The 17,226-nt window shown below is 46.4% G+C and overlaps 1 protein-coding gene across 1 annotated transcript in view; it reads left to right on the top strand.

Moving 5' to 3' along the window:
- Positions 1 to 9,349, top strand: part of CADM4 (cell adhesion molecule 4) — a 131,931-nt gene extending 122,582 nt beyond the window's left edge. The window contains exons 6-9 of the mRNA XM_083369393.1: positions 2,614 to 2,704; positions 5,412 to 5,584; positions 6,040 to 6,168; positions 9,229 to 9,349. Coding sequence (XP_083225519.1) covers positions 2,614 to 2,704; positions 5,412 to 5,584; positions 6,040 to 6,168; positions 9,229 to 9,338 — 503 coding nt within the window. The 3' untranslated portion in view covers positions 9,339 to 9,349. The remainder of the gene's footprint in view (positions 1 to 2,613; positions 2,705 to 5,411; positions 5,585 to 6,039; positions 6,169 to 9,228) is intronic.
- Positions 9,350 to 17,226: the final 7,877 nt, after the last annotated feature.

Here is a 17,226-nt window from a genome sequence, read left to right as displayed (position 1 = left end):
CCAAGATTTCATTCTGATCACCGCCCATCTTTTACCTCAGCCCCACCAACTAATTGACGTGGGACCCAAGAAAAGGATCCTTAAGCTTTTGATAGAGTCACCTGATCCATGTTGTTGGGTTCCATACAATTCCAGATTTTTGAACCACTTCATCTTGCAAGTCTTTCATACAAATTGGGGTTTTTCCCCCTCATAAATTGATATTAATTCTTAGCTTATAAACATTTTATTTAGCTGTTCCACTTTGGGAGCTGTGTTTGAAAAACAGCTTCCACGTTATGCATTTAGTATGAATTTTTTTTATTCTTCCATTCTGCCTACTAGCAGGTAGTTTTTTTTAAGCCATTAATGATGGATGAAGTTTCTGAGGGGATAGTGATGTAAAACGTTCACACTTTTGGCTATAGAAGTTACTGGTTTACAAATCCAGCATGTAAAGAAAGGAAATATATAAGATAGATAGATGATAGATAGATAGATAGATAGATAGATAGATAGATAGATAGATAGATAGATAGATAGATAATAGATAGATATAGATATATAGATAGACAGACAGACAGACAGACAGATAGAAATAGATAGATAGATATAGATAGATAGAAATATATAGATAGTAGATAGATAGATATAGACAGATAGATAGATAGATATAGATAGTAGATAGATAGATATAGATAGATAGAAATAGATATAGATAGAAGATAGATAGATAGATAGATAGATAGAGAGAGAGAGAGAGAGAGAGAGAGAGAGAGACAGACAGACAGACAGACAGACAGATAAACATCACTAGTAGTAGAATACTCCAGCATTTTAAACTGGAGAATAAACAACGAGAGCAGCTCTCCTAGATCAGATTAAAAACTCATCTAGTCCAATATCCTGTTTTCCCATCGGTCAACCAGATGCCTCTGAGAAAACCAGAAGCAGCATTTGAACAAGTACACTCTACCACCGTCTGATTAGCAAAGCAGTTAAGAGTAGGCTGGGTGGTGTGACATGAAGTAGACAGATAGCTAGCCTGAAAATCTTAGGTCAAAGAGTGCGGAGAAGGTTCTTCACCAGAGGGGAGTGAGGCTGCCCCCCCACTTTCAGCCCTGGCTCTCCAGCATTTTAATCAGTTTGATGAGAAAGCAGAGGGAATGCTAATCAGTTGCAGGTGACCCTTGGCTGGGTAGGTTAGCTAATATTCTAGGAGACAGAAATAAAATTTGCAACGATCCTGATCTGCTGGGAAGGGGCAGAAAGTAACTGGGAGGCTGGAGGAGTCAAATGCAAAGTTAATATTTTAGGAAACGGATCAATTGCACAGCTAGAGAGTGGGGAATTTCTGGCTAGGCTGTGCATCTTTTGTGGAGAAGAACTTGCAGAGGGAGCGTCTTAGAGACAGACATCTGAGAGAGCCAGGTGATATGAGTCCAAAAAGACAAAAAAAAAAAAAAAGAAAGCGGGGGGGGGAGGCAATCTGGAACTAGTTCAGACGAGTAAGAGAAGATGGTCAGAGGAGCAGAAAGAGAGATTAAAGGAACAAGGAGAACAACTCGTCAAATATCTGAGAGGCTGTCACAGAGAGGGATGCCAGGATTCCTTCCCGAGATCAGAAGGAAACCAGTAGCACCTTTTCCGACTCACACACTGGATTCAAAAGCTCACAAAAGCTGCAGCTCCCTCCAGCTTCTTGCCTTTGATTCCAGTCGGTACGTCGGAAAAGGGACGATCAGACTCTGATTTATTTTTTTTCCCAACTTTTTAGTTTTTTTTGCATCCGTGTAGTTCCCTCCTACAATGGCTACAAAGAGACTCCTTCAGTGAGCTGTCAGAAACACTTTGGGCTAGCCTGAACATTTTTTGAGGGGAGCCAACTTCTGCCGCCGTCTTTAAATCTGACAATCCTTGTTAAAGGAAAGCTACCCAGGAGAGTGCAGGTAGTCCTCGCCTTACAACTTAGTGACAGTTCGGCATTGCAACAGACTCAAAAAGGGGACTTATGACCCCAATCAGAAGTTCCAACAGTGCCCCCCCGCCCCCCCAGTCATGTTACCTCAGGTGCTCGACAAAATGGCGGCGTTTATGGCCGTTTTGCAGCATCCCGTGGTCACGTGACCATAGTTTACCACAGTTTGTCGCCAAACCGGCACTTGCAATAGATTCGCTTGCCAACCATGGCATTTGCTTAGTGACCGCCCTATTCACCTTAACGCCACCACATTAGCTTAACAGGCACCACATACAGTAGAGAAGATCGTAAAATTGGATTGGTGATGTGACCGATCCATTTTATGACTCTTATGACTCACAACCGTGATGGGCATGTTCTTCCATTAGGGCGGTAACTCGAGGGCTACCTGCAGGTAATTTTAAACTTGCGTCGGCGTCAGATCAGGCTTGCGGCATTCCCACATCTGAAGGAACAATTTGCTTTTATAGTTTGCATCTTCTTGTTCTTGAAGAGTTTGCGTCTTTTGAAGCGAAGGAAAGGCATCGTCAGGGTCTTCGAGAGGCAGGGGGCCTACAAATTTGGTATGGGTTTTTTAAAATTATTATTATATACAGATTATTATTAGGGTATTATTGTTATTACTGTTCTTCTTTCTTCCTTTCTTTTTCTAGATTCTCCCACAGCGAGAATCCATCCTCCTCAGGGAATCATGAGGGAAGGAGACACCTTGGTTTTGACTTGCGCTGTTAACGGCAACCCACTGTAAGTCCTTCTTCCAGATGGGAAAAAAAGCAAATTTTGGACTTATTTTGAGGGCAACAGGCAAGAACCTGGTGCAGAAAACCAGGCAGCTTTGAGATACCATTTTGGGAAAAGGAAGGTTGTGGCGGCTGGTTACCCTGCTCTTTTAAAAAAAAAGAAAAGAAAAAGAGCGATTTTTACAGACATTTGTTAAACCCCAAATCTGGTGCTGAGAAAAGCTGAAATTGGCCACCCCTAACAAATGAGAGAGCTGTCAAGTGAGATATTGGAATATTTTGGGCTTCATCAACCAAGGGTATTGATTATTCGACCAGATCTGCCTCTATCTGCATTTTTTAACTAAAACAATATATCAGAAGCCCAACTTTTCACAAAAGACCCTTTTGGGTCTTTTGATGGCGGAAGCAATTTCTGATCAGCCAGCCTGGGAACCTCGGAGATAACTTGTAGATTTCTGATTGCTAGCCAGCATGGCCAGTGGCCATAGATGTGGAATTCTGGAGGAGTGTTTCTCGACCTTAGCAACTTTAAGCTGTGCGGACTTCAGTTCCCAGAATTCCCCAAACAGCATACTGGGAAGTATGGGAATTCTAGTTCTGCCTTAGGCATGAAAGGCGACTGGGTGACTTTAGGCCAATCACCAGAAGACAGTGAATTCTAGTCCCACCTTAGGCATGAAAGCTGGCTGGGTGACTTTGGTCCAATCACCAGGAGACAGTGAGTTCTAGTCCCGCTTTAGGCATGAAAGCCGGCTGAGTGACTTTGAGCATCACTCTCTCAGTCCAACCCACCTCACAGGGTTGTTGTTGTGGGAAAAATAGGTGGAGGAAGAAGTATCAGGTATGTTTGCTGCCTTGAGTTATTTATAAAAATAATAAAGGCAGGATAAAAATCTAATAAATAAATGTCTCACCCTATTTGTAACCCAGGATATAGGATGCCCTATTTATTTATTTATTTATTTTTATTTAATTTTATTTATATACCGCCCTTCTCCCGAAGGACTCCCTAGAATAGAGTTGGGCAGATTTTAAATTTTAAGGCTCTGCTCTTTTTTTTTAAACTAAAGATTTCAAGGTCCATTAACTGCTTCCATTTCTAAAATAAGATTTTTGGGCTTGAGCGTAGAAACAAATGCAAAATGGAGGGTGGAGAGGAGATGGTCCAACTATGGATTGCGCTCAAAGTTGCTGGAGTGGAATGCCATAACACAGTGTTTCTCAACCTTGACCACAGCTGGCTGGTCCATCTTCAGTGGTCAAGATTGAGAAACTGCCATTACAGATGATGATGGTCGACTTCAACACTCACTGGATCCTGCCACTCCCACCGTGCAAATCTTAATTTCTACAATTCAATTGGTCAAATTTAGGGATGGGGTGCCCTTTTTTGCCCCTGTAAACCAGCAGAGAACCTTTTTGATCTAGTGCAAATGATCCCATCCTCTTCCGGGTGATGTTGATGTCAATTTTGACTTCTCTCTGTCTTGGAGCATCAGCTGTTTCAGAGACGGTGTGTGCATGTGTGAAAAATGACACAGGGGAGACAGTTTTCACAGCCAATGGCAGTGTAGAAGAGGGATAGCTGTGCACCTCTGAGTCATTTTCTCCTCCAACGATCGGGTTTGGCATGTTTTCTATAACCTTGGTGAAGGAGATGCAATTTGATTTTTCAAAAAAAAAAGAATATGCAAAGGGAGGACAGGAAACAGACCCGTGCTTGCTCCCTGCGCTGTGTGTCAACAATTCTGGTCTGTATTTTGCTGCTTATGACAAGAGGCACAAGTGGAGAAAGGATTTCTGTCCTGGGCAGATCGGCTTTTTGAAGATTGGCTAGATAATTGCTGGACATGGATATTTGATCTGGGATCAATTTGGCTTAATTTTTTTTAGGATGATTTTGGATTGAAGCTACAGTAAATTTTTTACAAGTCGATGAGCATAACAGTTTGTTAAAAGGGGGTTTGGGGATTTTAATCTTGTCTTTTTTCCCCCCATTATTACGGATAATCTTTATTATTTTTATATCCTTATATATTATTCGTATCAGTATTGTCTTTCCTCCGAACTATTTTGTCACTGGTATAAAATTCTTTTGGCCTGTTTCATAACCGGTGGGAGATTAACACTGTTGCATTATATTAATCAGCATTCAGCTAGGAAGGATGCTGCGGGTATGTGTTAATCTTTTTTTTAAGACACTTTTATAATATCTGTTGTGGTTCCCCCCTTTTTTTCTTTTTTTCAAGATTTTGATGTTTTGTACATACTGTTTTAATAAACTAAATATTATTACTTTTTTTTTTAAAAAAAGATTCCTCTCCTGGGCATAGTTACTATCAACATAATAAAGCCAGCAATTTTGCCTCAATGTCTGCCTGTCCCATTAGGGTCCTGAGGCCCGATCCTCCATTTTTTTGTCCACCCTTTTGTGAGCAAGCTGTCCTTGCCGCTCTCCCTGACCCGCCTGACTGATGGGTACAATTCCTGAGCGGAGTTATTACTCAGAGTGCCCCTTGATCCAACCGCTGCCTCACGTGTCCATCCATCACCTGGTCTGGCAGCAAATAACCTTGAAGAGAATGAGCCGCTTTTTCAAAAGTGGTGTGTGTAGAGGCGGCAAGGATGCTACGCGGGTGGCCAGAAGGTGGCCAGAAACGGAGGATGGTGAGGCAGGGGCTAATAGATTCTTTGGGTGCCCCTTTCAGGCCCAGAGACATTAAATGGAGCCGAGCGAACGACACGTTGCCTGAGCGAGCCCTGACAGAGGGTGAAGTGCTGACTATCCCCAGCCTCACCATGCTGGATAACGGCACCTACTCGTGCCACGTGGCCAATAAACATGGACGGTCCTCGGACCAGTACGTGCTGGTGGTTTACGGTGAGTAAGCAAAATCTTCGCAGCCTCCTCTGCTCCTGCCTGAACCCGGAATCCCCACGTTCCAGATCTTCCAGCAGTTGTTCCATTTGGTCTTCGTCGTCTCAGACCCAGTTCTCACACTTGGGTCTAGGACAGGGGTAGGTAACTTCGGCTCTTTTATGACTCGTGGACTTCAACTCCCAGAATTCCTGAGCCAGCCATGCTGAGGGGAAAGGGAGTGGTGTCCATGCTGAGCCATGCTTGTCTCAGGAATTCTGGGAGTTGAAGTCCACGAGTCATAAAAGAGTCAAGGTTCCCCACCCCTGGGTCTAGGACAACAAGAGGGTGGCCAGAGATTGGAAAAATGGAGGAGACCCCTCCTTCCCCCCCTTTTTTTTTTGCAAAGCAGGGCAATTCTTGCAAGAGACATTTCCACCTTCAGCTCCTGCCTTCAACACCTTGCCTCTCCTTTGCAGATCCTGGGGCTATTGTCGAGGCCCAGACTTCGGTGCCCTATGCCATTGTGGGGGGCATCCTGGCTCTCCTCGTCTTTCTCGTCATCTGCGTACTCATTGTCATGGTCTGGTGCTCCATCCGGCAGAAAGGTTAGTAAGGGGAACCCAGGAGGGTCTCTTAGTAACCTCGTCTCTCACCGCTGGCCAATGAATGGGAAGCTGGCCTTGTTTTTCAGATTGCTTCTAAGTGGGCATTGCAAGCATGGATTTGGGGTGTTCAGCGTTGGGTTGAGATGCTAAGGCCAGGTGGGACCAGTTTCGCTCGTTGTCTTCCCCCTTGGGAATGTGGGAAGCAGGACACAGCAGCTCTCTGCAAGCCACCCCGTGTCAGAGTCAAATTCTAAGACATAGAACCAACACAGCCAGGGGAAGCTTCCTGAGACCCATTCACCTGCTCTGCCTTGGCCTCTTCTACACCGCTGTCAGCACCAGCTCTTTCTTCTCCTTAGCACCTGAAGGCAGAAGGAGAAACAACAGATGGAATCTAATCCTGGAGAAAACCAAGCTATAACGAAGGAGAAACTTCCTGACAGTAAGAACAACTATTCAGTGGAACGACTTGCCTCCAGAAGTTGTGTGTGCTCCAAACCTGGAGGTTATTAAGAAGAGATTGGACAATCATTTGTCTGAAATGGTATAGGATGCCTGATTAGAGGGATGGACTAGAAGACTTTCACGGTCCCTTCCAACTCTGTTTTTCCGTTATTCTCACTGTGGTCACTGAATGCAGAGACCAACTAGGTACCACCAAGTGGAAAAAGTTGGTAATGGGTGGTGTCCAGTGGTACCCACTGTGATTATTATTGATCATCGCACAGTCAGCCAGATGTTCAGACTGGATTTGGCATTTTTGTCTACCTACCGAGTCCTTACCAAGGACCTGGGATAGGCAGATGTGGATGTTTGATGGTGTTACAGATATCGTCGCAGGATGGAAGCAGTTCCTAGTAAGGCCGCCTTTTGCAGTTGACAAAGGTTGTCAATGCCAATGGTGTTCAAGTGGTGCTCCAGTTGTTTTGGGATTGCACCCAAGGCGCTAATAATAATAATAATAATAATAATAATAATAATAATAATAATAATAATAATAATAATAATAATAATAATAATAATCTACAAAGAACTGCGCTACTTGGAACATCTTACATTTTAAGGAGATACCTGGTTGATACCTAGGATGCTGGCAGCAACCTGTGTCAACCATTACTGCCAGTCAATTTGAGTGTTCAGTTGACTGAGTTTCATGTTTTACGAATAAAAGTTTTATAGTAATAGCAATAGAGTTGGAAGGGAGGACCTTGGAGGTCTTCTAGTCCAACCTCCTGCTCAGGCAGGAAACCCTGGACCATTTCAGACAAATGGTTGTCCAGTCTCTTCTTAAAGAACTAACATGGCTACTCATCTCACAGTGATCCTAGGCACCTCGCAACTCTCCGTAAAAACAAGATTAAAAAGAGAGCAGGCCTTTCCCATCAGGTGCAAGACCAACTACACCATTGCTCTCCACTTCTATCCTAATGCCAGAGGGCAGAGCCAGGTCTTCACTCTCTTTAAGAAGACTAGAAGGAAGGGCCCCTAGTAACTCAGGCAGTTGGCTACTTCAAAGGTCTGGGGTATCTACAGAGAAGATGTTCCTCTAAAGGCCATCAGATGGGGGCGGGGGAAGGGACATGGGACATGCCTACTCGATCTGATTTAGTGGGATGGGCGGATACCTTCAGCCTCACAAATAACGTGGCCTTGTACATACCTTAAATAATGTGCCAGAGCTAACAGCATGTAGGTGTATGAGTTGAGATGAGATATGAGGGCACTTGACGTGATCTACGAGTGTCATGGTTTGCTGGTTCTCCTGTGCTTTGCAAGAGGAATTATTGTCAGCCTTCCTTGACTGAAGCCGCTTTTTTTTTTTTGCTTTCTTTTTGGCATCCAGTCGAATTGGGGGTGGGTTTGTGATTCAACCCTGATGGCCTGTGATCTCACTGGTATTCTTAAGACAAGTCCTCCAGGCAAAGCAGCCCCGCCTTGGGGCAACAGCTGTAAGACCTCTGTTGTAGCCCCACAGCCACTATGTGTCTTGTGGCTGGTGGGATGATGGTCACAACATCTGAAGGGCCCTGGATTGACAAAGGCTGCCCTAAGTGTAATGTCAGATGCCTGGCTGGCTCTTCCTTACCAACTTTATTCTGTCGCTCAGAGAATAATAACAAAGTTATTATGCCAACCTTGTTATCCCAGAGCATTGGGGAATGCTGCACGACACAACCCAGTGATATGGGTTAAATTGATTAGTGAAAGAGCAGTCCAGTTTCTTTTCTTGGGATTTTCTTTTTGTTAAGAGGAAGTCTCTAGAGTTGAGGATCTTCCCTCAGCTGCTGCTTCTTGTTCTTGCAACCATACTGAGATCACGCCTCAAGTCAATTGAAGGGTGGGCCAGTCAGAGTGGCATTCTGGGTTGCTTGGTGGTTGCTTGGTTGAATCAACTTGTATAGCCCCCCCCCCCACTCCATCTCAACCAGGGATTGTTGTTGAAATGGATAAAAAAAGGTGAGGTTCCTCAAAGAGCAATCATGTTATTCCTTGGAATAAAGTCTTGTCATGCATCCAAAGCTCATCTAACCAGCTCTATTGATGTCAGCATGGAGAATAGTCATGTTTAATCCTTTAGCTTCCTTACCTTCCAATGCAGAACCAAAGCTGATTTTCATTTCTTCCCCTGCTTAAAGTATTAAAGAGGGGAAGAACACGAGGGACCTTCTGTTCAACCAATAATAATTGTGCCAGAATCACCTCCAGGAGGAGGAACAGTACCAGCGATAGGAGAGAGGCTGGCAGAGCCAGGGGGAAGGAGTCAAATGGGGCATCAGTTTAGAATCTTTATGTCATCACGAGAGGGCAAAATCAAAACCCCTCCTAAACACCATTGACCCTTGTTTAATTCTACTCATGTGCCAACTGATACTTGGAGACGATTCCTATGCATAGGCTTGAGCATTAAATCAATAATTTTGCACTTTCGGTATGGACCTTTGTGGTTTGCACCTGACACTAACTTAAGGATTAACTAGAGAAGAGTGGAGCCAGTTTGGGGGATGCACTTAATCCACCCCTCTCTCTCTTCCCCCCACCCTCCCTTTTCTGCCCTCACAGGTTCCTACTTGACGCACGAGGCCAGCGGGCTGGACGAGCATGGAGAAGCCCGTGAGGCTTTTCTCAACGGTGGAGATGGCCATAAACGCAAGGAGGAGTTTTTCATCTAAGCCAGGGGGGGAAGAAAGAGGAGGAAGAGGAGGAGGAGGAAGAGGGGGGAAAGGGGTGCTGGGTGCTGTGCTGGGAGAAGCGGCTAAGGAAGGGGTGCGCTGGAAAGGGGAGAGAGTTGGCGAAAAGCTGGGGGTGGGGAGGGCTGGAATCAAAAAAAAAAAAAGGAAAAAGACACAAAAAGATGCTTTAATGAAACAAAACCCATCGTGTACAAAACCAACCACTGGCGGCTGCCGCTGTTCCCGGTTTTATTTTGGAAACCGAGGATTTTTTTAACCCCTCCGCTTAATCCAGGAAGTTCCACGCTTCTGCCTTCAAGAGGCCTCTTTCCACCCCCACCCTCTTCATCCTCGCCATAGTTATGCCCTGTGAATTTGGTGGGGCTGGGGACGCATACTTAGCTCTGTTTCCCCCCAAAAAAAAGGGGGAGGGGGCAGGGCTGCTGCAACTTGTTTTCCCTTTGGGGTGGAAGCAGTACTTTTGAGGGAGGGGGAGGGCGGCGGCTGTTTGTAAATAAAATCCAAGTGGGGAGGTGGAAGGCCTATGGTATATTGAAGAGGTGGGGGCGGTGAGGGACATCCCAGTGGCCCCCATAGCTTGTTAGGTCTGACCTTCCCAGATATTAGTACTGAGATTCACAGTATCTGGGGAGGGAGGCAGGGCTAATGGGCGTAGCTTTGGGGGCACCCTGGTCTCCTGGATGGACCGAGAACCCTTGACCTTGAGTTCTGGGCTCTGGATGATCATGGAGACCTTTGTGCCTGTGTTCTCCACCCTGCGCGATTCCGCCGTTAAGGAGCGCCGTTGTGATGGCCGTCTGCAACAAGGGGCGTCTTGGGGATGTCTTGGGGGTCTCTTCAGGGTTGCGGGATCCTTTTCGGCTGCATGCTTTTCCCGGTCAGGTCGGGCTGCTCGAGGACTCTCGGGCTGTTCAAAAGCAGGTTGACTCTTTTATTTCTTCAAAGCCATGATAAGTTTGGGGAGGGCAAGGGAGGGGGGTGGAAGAGGATGGGGATGTCTTGTCTGTTTATCTGTCTCATCCTTGTTATTGTGACGTTCTTGGCCGGAGGGCAGGAGATGGGACCGCAAAGCCCGCCTGAGCATCCACTTCCCACACCACGTTCACCTTCTCATCCGTCCTGGACAACATGGCGTTGGCCAGCTTCTGCAGAAGGCGGAAGACGGGGCTATTTTTATCGTTGTGTTTTTAAGTCTGGCCTACTCCCTACCCCTTCCCTCCCTCCCTCCCTCCATCTTGCTCTGACCCAAAACCACAAGAACATCAGCCTGGAGAATCCAGGGGTAATAAGCAACCTTGGCTCTTTTATGACTCGTGGACTTCAACTCCCAGAATTCCTGAGCTGGCCACGCTGAGGGAAAAGGGAGAGGTTTCCAAGCTGAGCCATGCTGGCTCAGGAATTCTGGGAGTTGAAGTCCACGAGTCATGAGGGGGCCATAGTTCCCCCATGCCGGCTCAGGAATTCTGGGAGTTGAAGTCCACGAGTCATGAGGGGGCCATAGTTCCCCCATGCTGGCTCAGGAATTCTGGGAGTTGAAGTCCACGAGTCATAAAAGAGCCAAGGTTGCCTACCCCTGGTCTAGACTACCCTCTCCTCTTTTTTTTCCTTCTCTCTTTCCCTCTTTCCTTTCCTCTCCTTCTCTTTTTCCTCTCCTCTCCCCTACTCCTTCTCAGTCTCCCTCTCCCCTTTTCCGTCTCCCATTCCTCCTCCTCCTCCTCCCCCTCCCCCCCATTCCATCTCCTTCAGAAGAAGCTGATTTTCCCCGCTCTGCAAAATGAAACAAAACTACAACCAACCAAGCAACCAATCAGAACCAGAACGTAGAGACCCCCCTCAGCCCCAGGATTTGATCCTGTTCCAATGAACTTCACTTTTTGAGACGCACCTGTGGTAGAAGAAGGGTTCAGGAGCCACTGTTAAAAAACCTCTGCTTTGCCCTAGGGACAATTGCATCGGATTGCTGTGGATTTAAAAAATAATAATAATAATAATAAAAAATACCCGCCTGGAATAGCTGAATTTTTGGGAACTTTCCCCCTGGAACGCATTTCCTATCTCACCATTCCCAAGGCAGCCCGCTGCTCTTCTTCTGCTTCGCCCTGGATCCTCCAAGGGGCATTTCCAACACATTCTCTCAACTTCTGACAACAGTCCCTACGCCTGGTGATTCCCGAGGATTCCTTCCAGTTTTGCCGACTTTTTCTCCATTCGTGCCAGTAAATGCCCACCCCTCCCCTCTTCCCTGCCGTCCTCTTGCAAATCTCCCCCTCCCCACCCCTTCCCCTTTGTCTCTTGTCTGGGGAGAAAACATGCAAACAAAACAGAAGAAGAAACCAACCGTGTGATTCTGTGTCCGTCTCCGGCTCGCAGTTTTTATTTTATATTGTTTGTGTCTTGGAAGAAGGGGAGATTAAAAAAAAAAAAGGAAAAATATAATAATTAATATATAACTGGGGGTTGGGATGTGTATAGAGGGGCTTATTCCTCTGCAGCCCAAGACTTGTTTCCCCCGTGCCCGAAAGTTAATATATATGTAAATATCTATGTCTGCCTTTTAACCACCTTTGATACTTCAATAAATCCCCCTGATTAATTCTTTTAACACCAGTGGTTGTGCGATCCTTCTTCATGAGCGTGTGCAAGCCTGCAGAAAGCAGTGAAGGTTGCAGAACAAAGGGGGGGCAGGGGAGGACCCCCCCAACCGGTACAGAAAGGGGTACAGCCAGCGGGCCAGAGGTGGGGTACGACGGGCCCTTGATGACTTGTGGACTTCAACTCTCAACGTAGGACCACAATTGAGTCCAAAATTTCTGTTGCCAAGCAAGACATTTCGTTAAGTGAGTTGTGCCCCATTTTATGACCTTTCTTGCCACATAACAACGCTGCAGTTCTTACGTGAATCTGGCTTCTGCATTGACTTTGCTCGTCAGAAGGTGGCAAAAGGTGATGACGTGGCTTTGGGATGCTGAAACTGTCCTAAATATGAGCCGGCGGCCAAGGGTCCGAATTATGATCAAGTGACCCCCTGGGGATGCTGCAATGGTCATTAAGTGTGAAAAACGGTCACAAGTCACTTTTCCAAAGTGCCGTGGTAACTTTGAACGGTCACTAAATGAAAGTCAAGAGCTACCTATAGTAGTAGCGATTCCCCTCACATTCTTTCGCTGCTGCCTGTATAAGAGGGTGAGAAACAGGTACCTAAACCAGGGTTAGGCAGCCTTGGCTCTTTTATGACTGATGGACTTCAACTCCCAGAATTCCTGAGCCAGCCATGCTGAGGAGAAATGGAGAGGTTTCCATACTGAGCTATGCTGGCTCAGGAATTCTGGGAGTTGAAGTCCACGAGTCATAAAAAAGCCAAGGTTGCCTACCCCTGGCCTAGATCCTTCTCTGCTCTCCTGAAGCGACTTCCCTCGTGTTGCAAAGGAAAACATTTCCTCTTTCCTTCATGCTGGTCTCTCAATAACCTGGCAAGGGAGTTTGGATGAGTAACAAGCTGCGTTCCTGAGGAGGGATTTAAATGAAACCTCCACCACAGGCAGTCCTTGACTTACAAAAGTTCGAAGTTACAACGGCACTGAAAAAAAATGACTTATGACCATTTTTCACACTTAATGACCACTGCAGCATTCCCCAGGGTCACGTGATCACAATTCGGACACTTGGCAGCCGGCTCATATTTAGGACGGTTGCAGTTTCCCAAAGTCACGCGATCCCCTTTTGCCACCTTCTGACGTCCACGGGGAAGGCGGATTCACTAAACCGTCATGTCACTAACTGAACCACTGCAGTGGTTCACTTAACAGCTGTGGCAGGAGAGGTCGTGAAACAGGGCAAAACTCAGCTACCGTCTCACTTAGCAATAGACATCTTGGGCTCAGTCGTGGTCGTAAGTCGAGGATGATCTGTAGAATCCTTGGCGGGATCTTTCCTTTCCCTGCAAAGGCCACTAATGTGGTTTTTCCTCGTGTCCTCACAGCTGGGTCTCGCCCTCTCGAGGCTTTCCTTGCTCCCCACTCCCTGCGCCCCCCATTTTGGGCTGCTGGTGGTTCAGTCGAAGTCCAATTCAGCTGGAAATAGAGCCGACATCCTGGCGCTTCGCTTTCCTTCTTTCTTTCCTTCGCTCTGGTTTTTATTACTCCAGAGCGTTCCTTCCCTGGGTTCCCCATCTGTCATCCTGTACAGAACTCTCTTCTGGTGGAAAACATTTCAGCTGGGAGCTCCCAGGAAAAATATTTTAAAACAAGCGGAGAAGTGGGTGGGTGGGGATTTAATGTTAAACAAGACGGTACAAATTCTAGGTTTGCAGCTCTTTTTATGGAAGCATCAAAATATTTAGGAACAGGGTCAAAGCAGTAGAACCTGTCCAGCTGTGCACCATGCTTCACGATCTCTGATGTACAGGCGCCATTTCCCCATCCAGAATTAGCCCCAAAGGTCTTTGGCAGAGTCTACATCTTCTGGATTATGTCATAATCACAACTTACTTCTTGATTTTCATTCTAGATCATTCCAGGCCCTTCCAACTAGTATCCCATGAATACCTTGCCATAATTTCAAGTGAATATACTATACGCACATTATAGAATTACAGAATAACAGAGTTGGAAGGGACCTTGAGGGTCTTCTAGTCCAGCCCCCTGCTCAAGCAGGAGACCCTATGCCATTTCAGACAAGTGGTGGTCCAGTCTCTTCTTAAAAACCGCCACCCACAACTTCTGGAGGCAAGTCCTTCCACTGATTAATTGTTCTCACTGACAGGAAGTTTCTCCTTAGTTCTAGGTTGCTTCTCTCCTTGGTTAGTTTCCATCCGTTGCTTCTTGTTTTGCCTTCAGGTGCTTTGGCTCAAATATTGAAAGACTGCTACCATGTCACCGCTAGCCCTTCTCTGGTCACCCCAGTCCTCCTCGAATGTGCTTGCTGCGTTCTGATATGGATTTTTGAGAACAAACAGGCATCTATAGTGGCTAAGTGGTAGAATGCGGTATTGCAGACTAACTCTGTCCACAGCCAGGAGTTTTACAGCCTTACCACCCTCTCTAAGCAGTTTACAAAGTCAGCACCTTGCCCCTAACAATCTGGGTTCTCATTTTACTGACCCCGGAAGGATGGAAAGCTGAGTCAACCTTGAGCCGGTCAGGATCGAACTGCTGGCAGTGAGCAAAATTAGTCTGCAATACTGCATTTAACCACCAGGGCTCCGCACCCTCAGTCCTCATCTGGGATTCACAGAGTGTAGGTTCCTATTTTTGCTGCTTGCCTGTAAGTTTATCTCACTTTTATACACTGTTGTACACAACATATTGGAGAGGTAGGGCAGCTTTTCTAAATGATCATTTTAGAGGATCACTAAAAAAAAAAGGTGTCAGAAGGATAGAAGCAGATCCTCCCTTGCCCTTGTGCTGGCCTTTTTATTTGCAATTATTTCCCAGGTTTGCGGTGCCATGTGGCTCTCCTGCCCTTTTTGAATCAAGACCAAGAGGCCCATCTGTCCCTAATGCTAAAAATGATGGCAGCTGCCAGAGCCAAGAGGGATGGCGCCTGCTCACCGGGGCAGCAAACTCATCTTACGAATGAAACGGTTCTTAACGAACCTCAATTGTCCTCATTTAACAGGTAAGCATCTTCGCCAGCCTTCTGACTTGGGCTTCATTGGTTTGCCTAATCCAATCTACCGTCAAACTTTTGGGGGGGGAAATTAGTAGAAGAGGGTGTGAAGCATCCAGCATGAAATTGGTGTGTGTGTGTGTGTGTGTGTGCTGAAGGCTTTCCTATCTAAAAATGGGCCCTCTTATCAGCTTACTTGTGGCGTGCCTGTGGGCATGGCCGTGGCAGAGATACTGTAGGGTAAGCCAACTCACTCTTCCTTTTGTCATCCAGGATTAAAGTGGGAGGCTGACAGAGCATTTAAACTAAACAGTGAGGTAGGTTGGCATCGGGAGGGCAGGAGATGAGATGCCAGGTTGGCCTGGCCTAGAAACCAAGAGAGGGCGAGTTCTAGTCCCACCTTAGGCATGAAAGCCAACTGGGTGATTTTGGGCTAAGCACCAGACGTCTGTGAGTTGTGGTCCCACTTTAGGCATCAAAACCAGCTAGGTGACTTTGGGCTATCAGGAGACAGTAAGTTCGTCTGTGTTAGGCATGAAAACTGGCTGGGTGGGTCCAATCACTGGGAAACAGTGAATTCTAGTCCCATCTTAAACATGAAAGCTGGCTCGGTGACTTTGGGCCAATCACTGGGAGACAGTGAGTTCTAGTCCTCTTTTAAGCATGAAAACCAGCTGGGTGACTTTGGGCCAATCATCAGGAGATAGTGAGTTCTAGTCCCGCTTTAGGTATGAAAACTGGCTGGGTGACTTTGGACCAAACACTGGGAGATGCTGGGTTCTAGTCCCCTTGTTCAGGCATGAAAGCTAGCTGGGCAATTTGAGGCCAATCATCAGGCGACAATGAGTTCTAGTCCTGTTTCTGGCGTGAAATCCAGCTGGGTGACTTTGGCCCAATCGTTGGTGACAGAGAATTCTAGTTCCACTCTAGGTATGGAAACTGGATGGGGGACTTTGGGCCAATAACCAGGAGACAGTGAGTTCTAGTCCTGCCTCAGGCATGAAAGCTGACTGGGTGACTTGGGGCAAACAGCACCAGATGGGTAGATGGTGAGGTTTTTTTCTTGGGGGGGCCTCCTGGCAAGATTAGTTGTTGGTGGTTGTTTTTTAAAATCAATCTTAGGCTATTCGTTCCTGTTGGGAAGCTGAATAGTGGCTGAAAAGGACCTATGTCTGCAGAAGAGATGCAGAGTACAAGATGGGAAATGAAAGGGGCTGAGGGACCTTGGCTACGTCTTCTTTTATGGCAAGGAACAGAAGCCTGGCAGAAGAGTCAGATGGATTGGCTTAGGATGGCCTCCTGTATAACCCATCTCAAGTGCCATTTTTACCAGCTACTTTCTAGCTTCACGAGTTGGGAGGACACCCGGGGCGAAGCCGAAGCCCAGGTTGGCAAAGGACCTGTAATTTTAGGCGCACCCGTTTCTCTGAATCCGATGATGTCACCACATCCTCTTAAAATGCATTGCTGTTTTACAATCTAATATTTTATACATCCCGGAGAAAATTGACCCAGGCTGTCAATCTCTCCTCTGCTGCTGAAACCGTGCCCGTCTTTCTCCCCTGAAAGCTGAAATGATGGCTGTTGGGGAAAGGAACTGGGCTGTGTTCAGTTTCCAGACGACAAGCATGACATGCAAATCTGGTGCAGAAAACAACAGATAAATAAAAAACCTTAACAGGCTTCATTGCTGCTTGTTATAGAGCTGTCAAAGCAGAAGCGCCTTGATAAAGGCAGGTAATGCAGATTTCACAATATCCTAGGCTAAGCTAGGATAAACTAAATGAAGACTGGGTAGCTTATGACCCAGCATTGTGGAAATCCAACTGTTGCCTTGTTCTCACATGTTTTACGAGCCAGGTTATCACCTTATGTCAGAATGCAGTTGATTTCTCTGGCTGCAACATGCGATAGGAATACAGCTTAGCTTTAGGGTTCAGTCTGATGTGTGAACCCAGCCTCTGGATCTCTCTTCCACTGCTGGGCTAAAACACTTCCTGTTCGCATTTACAATGAATCCCCCAGTGGTGGGATTCAAATAGGTGATTAACCAGTTCTCTGTGTGGATGCTGCTTCCGGAACTCCGTTCTGGGCCTGGGCAACAAACAAAATTAGCTACCGGTTCTGCCAAAGTAGTGAACTGGCTGAATCCCACCACTGGGCTGCCCTAAACTGCAGATTGTCTGTTTTGAGTGGCAGCCAGCCCCTCAGCTGAGACTCCATTCCCTTTTTACAGCCGAAATATCATAGCAGTTATCAA

The sequence above is a fragment of the Vipera ursinii genome (assembly GCF_947247035.1).
Source record: "Vipera ursinii genome assembly, chromosome: 9".
Taxonomy (NCBI): domain Eukaryota; kingdom Metazoa; phylum Chordata; class Lepidosauria; order Squamata; family Viperidae; genus Vipera; species Vipera ursinii.
Note: the sequence above shows the minus strand (reverse complement) of the source record. Positions and strands in the feature narration are given on the sequence as shown.